This window comes from Gossypium raimondii, chromosome 11, assembly GCF_025698545.1.
Source record: "Gossypium raimondii isolate GPD5lz chromosome 11, ASM2569854v1, whole genome shotgun sequence".
Taxonomy (NCBI): Eukaryota; Viridiplantae; Streptophyta; class Magnoliopsida; order Malvales; family Malvaceae; genus Gossypium; species Gossypium raimondii.
The window spans coordinates 53,491,128-53,504,357 of NC_068575.1; the positions used below are offsets into that span (position 1 = coordinate 53,491,128).

The following is a 13,230-nucleotide window of genomic DNA, read 5'->3' on the forward strand; positions in this document are numbered from 1 at the left end:
TTATTTTAAAAATAAAAAAGTATTTTAAAAATAAAAAATAAAAAATAAATATTTATTATATATTCGGGCCAGGCCGGGCTCGGGGGGAAAAAGTGGTGCCCGAGGCTTGGCCCATTTTCTAAACGGGCCTCGGTTTTTTGCCCAAACCCATATTTCAGACCTATATTTTTACCCGAACCCTCCCATATTTCAGGCCGTCCGGCCCATGAGCACCTGTAGCTACCCAACATCTTTTAAACATTAGTATTTGTTATTTCTTTATTAGTAAAATAATATCAGCAATTCACATTTAACTTATATTAGGATGATATTAAATATTATAATTTTTAAGCGTTATTAAAATATTATCACATCACTCATTTTTAAAGATAACAAAATATTATTATACACTTATTTATATCTACTATCTTCTCTAACTTAAATTAACTTTAATTAAATTACTTAAAATAATTAATTTTTAAATAATAAACATACGTATTTTCTTCTTTTACAAATTTTTTCCTCGAAAGTTAATACTTTTTATGTTTGTGCAACCAATTTTCTTAAAAAAATAATTTCTAGACTGTGAACTTTTTTCCATTTTAAGTTTTAATCAAATAATATAGTTTGATAATACAATTAGTGGTGACTATAAATTTTCAATTTCCTCCAAACCTTTTTCGATTTTTAATTGCTGGTTTCATTTTTTCTTTTATCTCTTCTTTTAATTTTTAATTATTTATTTGAGGTTTTCAATTTCTTTATGGGTTGTTTTTTCAAGCTGTAGTTTCAACATATTTGGTTTTTTCCTAAAATTTTAATAATTTTATGTAATTTAATTAAAATTAAAATTAGAAAAATACTGGATCATTTGTATGTTTTGAAAATGATGTTAATTTAAAAAATGACGTAAAATAAAAACAATAAAAATAGTAATAGCTTATTAATGCTTTTTCTTTTTATAAAATGACGTAATTGTAGTTGTTTTATTTATTCCTTAAAAAAGTATAGAAGAAGAGATTAACATGGTTTGACTTTGTGTGAAGTTTGTAATAAATATGATTAATCACATCACCTATAATTCAACCACAGTCTTCATATTTCCACCTACCCAACCTAATCCAATTATCATGCTTTTCTTCTTAATTAATTTCTATTTATAGTCCCATTTTATATATAGATATAGAATTGTACTTTTATTATTATTCACCAGCAGCTGTCAAGACTTTTAAAATATCATATTGTTTGATTGCTAGAAAATTATTATTCTTTTTTATTTTTAAATAATCTTTATTTTTTAACATAATATCTAAAATTATTTATAGACTTTTCTTAATTTATAAATAAGAGGATAAGATACTTCAAATAAGACTCAAACTCATGTAAATTAGATTAAAATATGCCATAATTTCTTGTACTATTTGTAAATTTAGAATTTACTCCTTATACTTTTATTTTTAAAATTTTAGTTTATTTATTTTTCAGATTTCAAAATTTAAATTCAACTGTTAACATTATTTTGTTAAATTTAGGTTCATTACAACACCGATTTTTAGTTATATTGCTGCAAAATGAGTATTTTTTCTATTTTGAAATGCCACACGGAAAATTTTGACGGTTTTACTAATTATTGGAACTAAAATTTAAAATATGAAAAAGAAGAGGAACTAAATGCCTTGAACTAAATATAAATTTATGGAAAAGTATAAGTACCTATAGCATAGTTTAACCTTTAAAATGAAATGCAGAAAAAACAACCCGCTCCCCCTCCGTTTGGGCTTTACTTAAACCTTTCTTTTTTTAGTTATTTTGATTCCACAACTCCCATAATAACACACATCACAGTGAAAGAAAAAGGCATGGCGCTTTGGTTTTGCTCAGCAAGGTTTCTTGTTTTCCTCTTCATCGTATCCGCACTTCCAATCGCTTACATAATCTCCCAAGAACGCGCCAAGACTGACCACCACGTTTTCCACTACCACAGCTCAGGCTTTTTCCGCGAGTGCGCCAAGTGGGACGATCAGGGCCGTCGATTCCTTGTCAGTTTCTTGGAAGGCGGCGTCGGAGAAATCCACGTCCCCCAAAATTACACCCCTGACGTCGTATTACAAGAGGTCACAGTCGTCAAAGACTCTGACTTGACCGGGAATGCTTCCAACGGCATCGCCCTTGACCGGCCCAGAAACCGGCTGCTTCTGGCCGTAGCCGACGTGCTAGGAAACCGATATAGTGGACTTGCGGCTTATGACTTGTCCACGTGGAAACGGCTCTTTCTAACCAAGCTGAGTGGCCCTGGTAAGTATTCTAAACCAATCTATGTTCTACTGTAACAATAATCAAATTCAATTCAATATTACCTGAAATTTAAAGTTTGAATTGGGTTGGTCTAAGTTCTCGTTAGGCTGATAACAGCATATCCCAACTCCTAAGGGTACCGTAGAAATGTTTTTGTTTCTTTCGGTGATTTAAGTTGGCCGGCAGATGATGGTGGTATAGTTTTTGACTTGATAAAAAAAAAAGCATAGATGTTAGTATTTAATTGGTGGAACTTTATCTTGGAATCTGAACTTGTCTGTATGTATGGATATTTTACTTCCATTGGAGGAGGTATAGTTTTTTGTATGTATGTATGGTTGTATAGTTTTTGACTTGATAAAAAAGAAGCATCGATGTTATCGTTTTGAATCATCATATACATTTCGGAGGCCAGGCCAGTACTCAGCAGCCTGGGCTTGTGTTGTTGCCTAATGGGCTATGGTCAAAATTCAAGGCCCGTTTAAATCATTGTCCAACTCACCCGTTGACATTATGGCTATGTCGTTATCTCCCTATGCTCTAAATAAAACTATAAAGAAACGTTTTTCTAACCTAAATTTCTTGATGTTTAGGAGATGAGAAATCCATGGCAGATGATGTTGCAGTAGATGCAGATGGTAATGCGTACGTGACCGATGTGAAAGGCAGTAAGATTTGGAAGGTAGGTGTGGATGGTGAGTTATTGTCTACCCTCACAAACCCACTCTTCACTCCAAAAGAGTGGTACAAAAGCTTGCTTGGATTAAACGGAATTGTCTACCACCCAGATGGCTACTTAATTGTAATTCATACTCTCAGCGGAAATTTGTTTAAGATTGATCTAGCCAAGGGAGATGAAGTGAAGTTGATTGAAGTTGCCGGTGGTCCACTAGCATTTGGCGATGGTTTAGAGCTGATTTCTCCTACTAAGCTTGTAGTTGCCGCCGGAAACCCTTCTGGGAGATTGGTGGAGAGCACCGATGGATGGGAGACGGCTTCCGTCGTGGCAAAGTTTAAGGGTCCTATGCATCGTTTAGCCACGGCGGCGACTGTGAAAGATGGGAAGGTTTATCTCAACCATATGTTTGGAATGGGGTACCCCAGGAAGACACATGCCCTTGTTGAGTTTGTTCTGTAAACTTGAAGTTGAACAATCTAATTGGTGTATATGGATCTGGACTTGCACTTACACGATATAATTTATCAAAATTTCAACTTCCAAGAATCCAAACTATTCCTTTTCTTTTGTGGTGTTCACTTTTTTATTGTATCACAAAAAGAAGACAATTGTTAGGTAATTATTAATGATTTTATGCACTAAACCACAGTGCAATTTCATATGCACGAGCTATAAGTCCTCTCTAACCACAATTTACTAATATAGGAATAATTCATTAGCATTTCCACTATGCTTTCTCTTTGTTCCCTGGGAGTGGAATCACTGGGTTTCTCTTTAATTTTGTTCTCCTTTTTTGGGGTTTTCCCCTTCCTTTTCATCTTATTTCCAAGTCCCTTCTCAAAGTTTTACCAAAGCTATTTAAGAAAGTACATTACCACAAAGCACCCAAAATTTAATATTTTAATCTCAAACAATAAATGCATAAACAGTAACTACTTAAACAAAAATACAAAAAAGAAATACTAAATTACTACTTAAAGCTAAAAATTAAACTTAAACAAGCCTGGTCTAAGAATAAGAAATTAGGGAAGAAATATCGTGTTTCCACTCACATTCGCCCCATCCATCTTGGAACTAGTCTCATTTTCTCTTTCATCTAGATATCCATTAGTCTTCTCTTTTGGTGTTTAGCTTTTTTGTCTTGTATGTCGACAGTTTGAATATCTGCCTTTTTTGCATCACCAGGTGGTTAATTACTGTGTTAATCAAAAGATCCCGCATGAACTCATCTTTAGTGTCAACTCATTCATGAGAATTTGCAAAGGTCCCACGAATTTGCCGGTACAAATATAATATAACAAAACAATATACCACATTCATGAATCACATTAGTTGAACACTTGGAAGGCATTAGTCTTGAACACCAAAGTGGAAATATTTCAACATATCAGTATAATACTTTTTATTTATTTATAGATTAAATATTTATATTATAAGATGACGAAATAGCCTTCAACATGAGAGTTGGATCATCTTGAATTAAATAATTTTTAATATAAAAATAACATGAAAAGTCAAAAAAGAGCGCATAATTTTATAAAGTGATTTTTAATAGTTTCTATTGATTTTTATGATATTAAGGCATCCATAACATTATTTAAAAGAAGAACAGTCCAAAGAAGAAATCAAAGTATGAAATTGAAACACCAGCAGGCTACGCCTACCTCTCTCTCTTTGGAAAAACATGGCGCTTTGGTTCTGCTCTGCAAGGTTGTTTATTTTCCTCTTCATCGTATCCGCACTTCCCATCGCTTACATCATCTACCAAGAACGCGCCGAGACTGATCACCACGTTTTCCACTACCACAGCTCCGGCTTTTTCCGCGAGTCCGCCAAGTGGGACGATCAGAGCCGTAGTTTCCTTGTCACTTTCTTGGAAGGTGGCGTCGGAGAAATCCACGTCCCCCAAAATTACACCCGCGACGTCGTATTAAAGGAAGTCACAGTTGTCAAAGACTCTGACTTGACCGGGAATGCTTCCCTCGGCCTCGCCCTTGACCGTCCTCGAAACCGGCTGCTTGTCGCCGTTGCCGACATGTTCGGCAACCGATATAGTGCACTCGCGGCTTATGATTTGTCCACGTGGAAACGACTCTTTCTAACCAAGCTCAGTGGCTCTGGTAACGATTCTTACCCTTTTTGCCTACTGTAATAATAATCAAATTCAATTAACAGTATTTAAAGTACTAAGAAATAACAGCCTGTCCGAAGGCTCTTTCTAAACTCTCAAAATATTTCCTTTTAATAAATTATATTTTATTAAAAATATTCCATAAAAATATTCTATTTATGAAATTTTATATCATTCCTATTAATTTTTTTAATGTTATTTTCATTAAATAAAATAGTTTGAAAAATTTAACAAAGATTAATAACTCAAAAATATAATTAGAACCATTTTGACAAACTATATAAATATTAGTAATCAAATTTTTCATTAAAATTTTTTTTAACAGCCTGAGCTTGTCATTTTAGGGTTGATAACCTACCTAATGGGTTATGGTCAAAATTGCCTGTATGAAGTATGAAGTTGTAAATGAGCAGTTGGGTCACTTGGATGATGGCCTTCTCTGTGCTGTTGATAATATCAAAGTGGGCATTTACGTACAATAAACAACGAACAAAAGCAATTATGCCCCTTAAAATCAGGGTCCAACTAACCCGGTGACATGCTACCATACACACCTTTAATTGCTTCCCTTTTCACATGCTCAATGCTATGTCGTTATATAAAAACATTTTTCATACCTTAGTTGCTTGATTCTCAGGTGACGAGAAATCCTTGGCGGATGATGTTGCAGTAGATGCAGATGGTAATGCGTACGTTACCGATGTGAAAGGCAGTAAACTTTGGAAGGTAGGTGTGGATGGTGAGATCTTGTCTACCCTCACAAACCCACTCTTCACTCCCAAAGAGTGGTACAAAAGCTTGGCTGGATTGAGCGGAATCGTTTACCACCCCGATGGCTACTTGATCGTAATTCATACTCTGGGTGGCTATTTGCTTAAGATTGATCTAGCCAAGGGAGATGAAGTGAAGTTGATTGAACTTGCGGGTGGTCCGCTATCATTTGGTGATGGTTTAGAACTGATTTCTCCTACCAAGCTTGTAGTTGCCGCCGGAAACCCCTCTGGGAGATTGGTGGAGAGCACCGATGGGTGGGAGACGGCTTCTGTGGTGGCAAAGTTTAAGGGTCCTATGCATCGTTTTGCCACGGCAGCAACTGTGAAAGATGGGAAGGTTTATCTCAACCATATGGTGGGCATGGGGTACCCCAAGAAGACGCATGCCCTTGTTGAGTTTGTTCTCTGAACAATCTAATTGGTGTATATAGATATGGACACGATATAATGTTCCAAATTGTTGCTTTTCTTTTGAGTTTTTCACATTTTGTTGTATCACAAAATTAAAACTAAATACTATTTGAAGGATTTCTAGGAAACCTTTTCTAATGCCATACAAAACTACAGTCAACAACTTTGAATTAATTCAACTAATCTGACTTTTAGCCAAAATAGTTAGAATCGAAACCAACTGCTATACAGCAATATGAAGAGGAAAAAAAAAAAGCACATGCTAAAATAAATCAATATTCAACTCATCAATGAGATTTAGGATTAATGAGAGTTTGTTGAGTCAACTTGCACCCAAACACGCAGTGAATGCTTCCCCCAACAACTAGAAACCAAGTGACCATTTTGGAGAACTGTAATTCGTTGAATTTGAACACTATTGCTATCAACTTTAATGTTTAATGAAAACAGTGAAGAACTACGCAAATCTGCATCCATTAATGTGAAGGGAAAGGAAAAAAGGCCTTGCAAAGGACCAACACGTGAAGAGTATCACTGATGTGGGCTGGCTTCTACTGTGGAGAATGGAGATCAGCCTTTTAGTCCGTCTACACGGGCCCCTGCCCTGCCCGGTCTTGTCTTTTATTAGGCCTAAGGAATTTCTTTTGAAGTATTCAAAATTATGCCCAATAACAATTTATACATAATGAAATTTTTTATCCATATTTTAATTTTATAGAAAACAAAGAACGATTTGTTATTATGATATTTTTTGGCATAATGAATTTTTTTCCATTCAACTTTATAGAAAATGTCATTTTAGCCTTTTATTTAATTTTTACATTTTTTAACCCTTAAATTTACTTTTTTTATTAAAACATCTCAAAATAAATAAAAAAATTAAATATTTTTTAACTTTACCGATATGGCACACATACGAATAAACAACTCCAACTGTCATCTAACTCCAGGGTACATCCTACCTTTCATGTATCCCAACTCAAGCGCCATGTGGGTAATAACAACCAGTCCAATCCACCCTGCCTCCTACAGGCTATGATGGCATGTTGCTCAAGGAGCCCATTCGCATCCTTGATCATTGAATGGTGAAGAAGGGTAACCGAGATGCTACTGAGGTGCTGGTTGAATGGGTTGCTTCTTTTCCTGAAGATGCCACATGGGAGGTCTTGCAAGAACTGCAACAATAGTATACAACTTTTGATCCTTGAGGTCAAGGATGTCTTCGAACAGGGGTACTTGTTAAGCGATATAAATTGGTTGCTGAAATGATGTTTAAAATTCTGTTATACTGTTGTTTATTTTTTGTTTCTGTTATTGTCAGTTGATTAAATGCACCGCTTAAGGGCATAGTTAATGAAACAATGTGTTTTAGGTGTAAGGAGGTGAAACGGGTCGTATTGGGTTGGGGGAGGTATCATCGTTTAATGAAACGATGCGTTTCATACCTACCGCTGGACATAACCGTTTTCAACCGAATTTCAACCCAGCTGAACCTCTCTTTCTCATGCTTAACAGTAGAGGAAAGGTGAAGGAAGGGCGATTGAGTATGTTATTGAATGAAACAAAACTTCTCTTCTTTTCTTTTCTCTCTCGTCTTCCAAATTCCTCTATTCTTCTTCTTTTCTGGCATTCAATCTTATCAGATTAAGCCACTTTGAAACTTACACAAATTTTCAACTCCCATATTAATATAGATATTGCCTTAAAACTCTACATGTTTAGATAAAAAAAAAATCAAAAATTAGAATTTTACCGCATGTCAACTATTAAAAGAAGAAAAAGTTCACTCACGATTTGATCAGCAATCGTAATAATTGACAGTAGCACCTTGGCCACGTTGGAGAAGCAATCATGTAAGGTGGTGGTGGAGCGAGGAATAATAGAGATGGAGAGCAGAGAATTGGTGGTTCTTATATTCCAAATAAATCAAAAAAAATTTTTTTGGGACTAATTATAAAGATGTCTTCAACTTTAGTCAAAAGTAAAAAAAATGTCACGTCTGGAATCCGTTAGTGGATTAACACAATTTTTAGCAGTAGTGACCAATTCGAGCAATTATCTTAATTAGAATGATTAAATTGACAAAAAAATGTAAAATGATCAAAATAAGTACAATACTTTTTTCGATTGATCAATAGTGTAGTTTACCTATAAATTTATTAAATTTAAAATTAAAGATGCACTTTAATGGTTTGAGAATTCCTTAGATTATAGCTGTTTAGGAATTAGAAGTTAGTTAGAAAAGATGTTTTATTTAACTATTTAACTTTATAAAAAAATCATTTTAGCTCCTTATTTAATTCTGCGTCTATTTTAATCATTAGACTTGATCTTTTATCAAATCACCTTAATGGATAAAAAATTAAGAAACAATATTAACTTTATCGACGTAAATGTCACATCAATAATTAATTAATTTTAAATAATTTTAATAATTTTTATATTTTTTAAAAGATAATTAATTATTGACGTGGTGTCCCATTACAATTCATGGAAGCAAAGTTAATATTTACTAATTTTTTCGTCGATTTTAAGGTGATTTAAAATTTTAAAATGAAGAATTAAAGAAAAGATTAAAATAATTTTTTTAAAATTAAAAATTAAAAAATCATTATAGGAACCTGAAAAGGAACTCCTACGTACATATTTTTGATGTAGTAGCGTGGGGATTGGTATTAAATATTAGGAAATGCAAAATCAGGTCACACATGATAAAGGGTGGATGGGTATTGAGAAATAAAATATTAAATTTAAATATATAAAAGAAATGAATTAAAAATGGAATAATTATAAAAAATCATATCATTTTGCTCAATTAATTGAACTTTTCAAACATTTATATCTGAGGCATCCATTGAATTTTAAAAAATTATTTGATGAAAATAAGTGTTTAAAATTTTAATTTGATTGTAGTAAAAAAATAAAGGCCGAGTAATTATTTAATTTACTTGAGGAATGCTCTTTAGTCTTTACATAATTAATCAAAAAGAAAGAAAAAAGGACCAAGTTTAGACCTTGTCTTGATCACCCTGGCTGGTTTCAGCAGTCGTGCTTTTTGTAAGCAAGAGAATTCCTAGCCACAGAAGAGCTTTAACAACTCTAACCATCCCAATCGTGGCGGTCAAGTAATACAACCACCACCCAACAAAGTCAGCCATCTCAATCTCCATCAATAGCTGCTTTTTAGCTTCCGCCACAACCACCAACGACTCCACTTCATCTCTCAGCTTCCACCACCACAAGGTCCCGACGCTGAGAGCAATGGCGGCCCTCTGAATCCACTTCTCTGGCGTAGCAGCCCCGAAGATAGTGTCATCCACCACGGGTTTCACCACCGTTCTAAACCAAAGAAACGTGATTTCATGCAAACCCAAGAAGAATATTATTCTACTCAACAGGCTCCTCTCTACGCCGAAACCCCCACCCTCGATTCCCCATGCTATGCTTCCTTCAATCCCCAATCCAACCGAAACTTGCATTATACATAGAACGATCCAGGCGACCAACAAACGGGGCCGGTAAACGGCATCTGGTGAGTTACTCGCCAAGGTGATTTTCCCTGTCAAGCCATGGAAAAGGGCGGCGATGCTAACGACTGAAACAACAACAGCTGGGCTGGTGTACAAGTAGAAAGACGAGAGAAATGGTGGGGAAGAATGTGAAGGATTTGAAGCGGTGGTTGTTAAGATATAGTTAACGCAGGAAAGCCTGGCAAGGAGAAGAAAGGAGAGGGGAAGCAAGAGGCTGAGAAGGTTGAGTGTGAGGAGGTGAAAGGATTCTTTCAGGGTCAGCGTCTGATATAAATTCTTGCAGTTCCACATTTTCCCGATTCCAAACTGAAGGGATCTGTAAAGCTCTCCTCTTTGTGTCACAAAGGAACACAGGTAGAGATCCATTTATGTGTCTGGTTTAATTTGTAGTTGGCAAAGAAAGAAGGTTAGAGTGGTTGCCACGTCCATGGTTTGAATTAGTTTATACCAAGACATGGAATCTTATTCCAGGCAGCCTTCACATTTTTTTTAAAAAAAATTCATCATGCAAATTAGTATTTGTATTTAATTCTCTAATCTGCCCATCGGAAACGCTATTACTTCAATCTCCGAAGATTTGTATTTAATTATCTAGTCTGGGGAAGAAAAAAAAACTAATTTATATACACTAGTTTTATCTCACGTCTGTTGCGCCTATTATATATATATTCTAGTTTTATCAGCATAAAAATATTAAAAATATATTGATAATATTTAATATAATGAAATAATTAATTTAATTTATAAATTTACGTTTTCATTTAAGAATAATTCTATCTTTATTTTCAAATGCAAAAATATTACATCATTTCAAAGATTAAACCATAACATATTTAAACAACTTTTTATACATAATATATTTAAATAATTAATTGATTAAAATTTTATGATATATGTAAATATAATAGTTAATTGGCCTTATGATATATAAGATTATAAAAACAACACATAAATTTTGATTTAATTTAAAAAAATTGATTTAATATATTTTTTAATTTGATTTAATTATACACACAAAATTTTAATTATGATTCAATTCTATATATTCAATCAAGAGGCCTGGGTGTTCTTACTGTCCGTCCCAACAGGCTGAAACATGGTTGAAACCCCCTTTTGGGGTGATGAAAATTAATATAGATGGAGCTCTGAGTAAAATGAGAGGATTGGCCTCAGCAGGTGGCGTCTTTCGTAATGATAAGGGTGAGTGGATGCTGGGTTTTTCTCGCTTTAGGCCCTTTTTGATGGAATTTCTCTCGCTTGGGATCGTGGCTGGATGGAGGTGATTGTTGAAAGCGACAGTCAAGGAGGCGGTGGAACTGATAAACAATGGGCAGACTGCTGATTCTTTCTCTGCTCTTGTAAGGGAAATACACGCTTGTGCGGGCGTCAATGGACTGTTAGCGTATTTTATGTTCCACGTCAAGCAAATAAGGTAGCGAAAATGGCTTTGGGTTGGTTTTGTATCCAAATACTATTCCGGGTGTCATGCAACAGCTTTTAGATTGGCACTAGTTCCTTTAGTGCTCTCCTTTTGTTAAAAAAAAAAAACCACTCCACTTTATTTTATATTAAATAGATATAAATATTTTGGCATAAAAAAATGTCATATCGACAATTATGATGTTGATTTGTGAACATTGAATCAAATTAAAATTTGATGTATAAATTATGCATGATAATAGTTTATATATCACATTGCACATTAGAGTAAAGTTCATGACACGACTATGCCCCAGAAACGTATTTGGTTCAGCTCATCAGGCGTCATTCGCAAACTTTCACAAGCTGGTCTTGTTTGTTCAGCTTAATGGAGCTTTATTCGAGCTGATTTTAGCTCATTGAGCTTGAACTTCGATTTATTTTAATTTATGCTTTTACATAGTTGCTGGAATAAATTAATTAAGTTAGTTTAATTAGTTAATTCAGCTTAAATAAATGTTGAGTATTTAATTTGTCAAAATCCGGACATCTCAATTATTTGTGTTAAAAGTGTCACATTTTATGTTTAATGCGTGTTAGTTAGTACATATTATAAATGTGTACAGATTGTTACTTTCATTTAATTCGTCTTAACTTTAGCTGAATTTATGAGCTAAATTGAATGAGTTCAGCTGCTGCTGAAGTTTAATATGTTTTAAACTCATTTAATTAGTTGTTTTTAATTTGTTCCAGGTACATACAATGGACGGCTCTCATGCATGAATGATGATTTAATCAAGATTGCTGATGATTGAGTTCTTCTAAGTGACTATTCGGCCAAAAGTTAGCTGCCTTCAAGATTTCCCAAGCTGGACATTAAAATTCCAAGTTTATTCAGCTAATCAAAACATCTTTTTATTTCATCTAAATACATTGGTCGAATCTAGCATCCCCATTCGGTCCCAAAATACATGCATGCCCCATTCACTCCTTAAACACATTTATGTTTTAATTCACTCCATACGCACATTAGTTTGAACCTTGCAAACTCCATTCACTTATTTAACATTTTTTGGTATTATTAGCTGAATCCAAGGCCTCTAGAAGCTGACCATTCACGTTCTACATGCACAAGGATGCTACCTGGAAATTTCAAGGAAGTTTCAGCTCATTAAAGCTGAATACATTTGACTATTCATGTACTTAATTGTCTATTCGGCTGGCAATGTGTTTGAGCTATAAATATGAAGCTCATAAGTTGTATTGGAGACTTTTGATACTTTTAATTGATATTGAGTTATTTGGTGAGATTTCTTCTCTCAAATTTTGTTCAAGGACTTAGCTTGGCTTATCTATTGTTAGTGGCATCAAACTAGTCTGTTTCTGAACTTATCGCTTGAGTCGAGTGTGGCGTTCACCCAAAAACTATACCTCTGGTTCTTACCTCCCTAGGCAACGGGCCAAGGTCCCAATTCCTTCACAAATTCCATCTTAAGTGTCTTATAAACCTCGGGTCAACATTCAATATAGTGTTGGTTCAGTTTGACCTTAAGCCAATTCACTCCATTCCATCATGAACCATTTTTATTTCTTACTTCCTTTCGATCACCAAGCTTTAAACATTCTGAACTTACCATTTGAACCCAATATTGTTATCTTTTTCCATATTCATTCAACTTTCCAAATCAAGTTATTTTAACGAACGCTACTTCTTATTTAACGATCGCACGCATAAACGAGTCGGATCATTTGACGGAGCCGGGATCACATCATTTGGTATCAGAGCTAGCAAAAACGAGGAGTACAGACTTTTTTAGCACCTCCGAAATAGGTTTGTAAAAAAATAAAAAAAATTCGTGAATTTCAAAGCTCTTTTGTATTAATCCAAATTGTATTTGAAGTATAAAAAAAGAAAAAGAAGTTTGTATTTAGCATTTAAGTTTCCAATTCAACATTTCTCATTGTTATCATTCCTCTACCTTTACGCCACATTCCGAAGACCCATATATTTCC

General features: G+C 34.3%; 3 protein-coding genes across 3 annotated transcripts; 2 read left to right on the forward strand and 1 right to left on the reverse strand.

Annotated features, from left to right (window-relative positions):
- The first annotated feature begins 1,710 nt into the window (after positions 1-1,710).
- On the forward strand, positions 1,711-3,499 carry LOC105802950 (uncharacterized). Its single transcript, XM_012634872.2, has 2 exons — positions 1,711-2,274; positions 2,868-3,499. Exons 1-2 carry the CDS (start codon positions 1,722-1,724, stop codon positions 3,410-3,412), a joined length of 1,098 nt encoding a protein of 365 aa, XP_012490326.1. The 5' UTR covers positions 1,711-1,721; the 3' UTR covers positions 3,413-3,499.
- Positions 3,500-4,562: 1,063 nt separating this feature from the next.
- Positions 4,563-6,396, forward strand: LOC105802951 (uncharacterized). The gene is made up of 2 exons (XM_012634873.2): positions 4,563-5,073; positions 5,722-6,396. The coding sequence occupies exons 1-2, from the start codon at positions 4,638-4,640 to the stop codon at positions 6,264-6,266; spliced, it is 981 nt and encodes a 326-aa protein (XP_012490327.1). The 5' UTR covers positions 4,563-4,637; the 3' UTR covers positions 6,267-6,396.
- Positions 6,397-9,155: 2,759 nt separating this feature from the next.
- LOC105802949 (uncharacterized) lies at positions 9,156-10,418 on the reverse strand. Its single transcript, XM_012634871.2, has one exon. The coding sequence runs from the start codon at positions 10,162-10,164 to the stop codon at positions 9,277-9,279; it is 888 nt and encodes a 295-aa protein (XP_012490325.1). The 5' UTR covers positions 10,165-10,418; the 3' UTR covers positions 9,156-9,276.
- Between the last annotated feature and the right edge of the window lie 2,812 nt (positions 10,419-13,230).

Coding starts and splice junctions, on each gene's coding strand:
- LOC105802950 (XM_012634872.2), top strand. CDS start 1,722: ATGCAGAAAAAACAACCCGCTCCCCCTCCGTTTGGGCTTTACTTAAAC. Junction 2,275..2,867: donor AACCAAGCTGAGTGGCCCTG/GTAAGTATTCTA, acceptor CTTGATGTTTAG/GAGATGAGAAATCCATGGCA.
- LOC105802951 (XM_012634873.2), top strand. CDS start 4,638: ATGGCGCTTTGGTTCTGCTCTGCAAGGTTGTTTATTTTCCTCTTCATC. Junction 5,074..5,721: donor AACCAAGCTCAGTGGCTCTG/GTAACGATTCTT, acceptor CTTGATTCTCAG/GTGACGAGAAATCCTTGGCG.
- LOC105802949 (XM_012634871.2), bottom strand. CDS start 10,164: ATGGATCTCTACCTGTGTTCCTTTGTGACACAAAGAGGAGAGCTTTAC.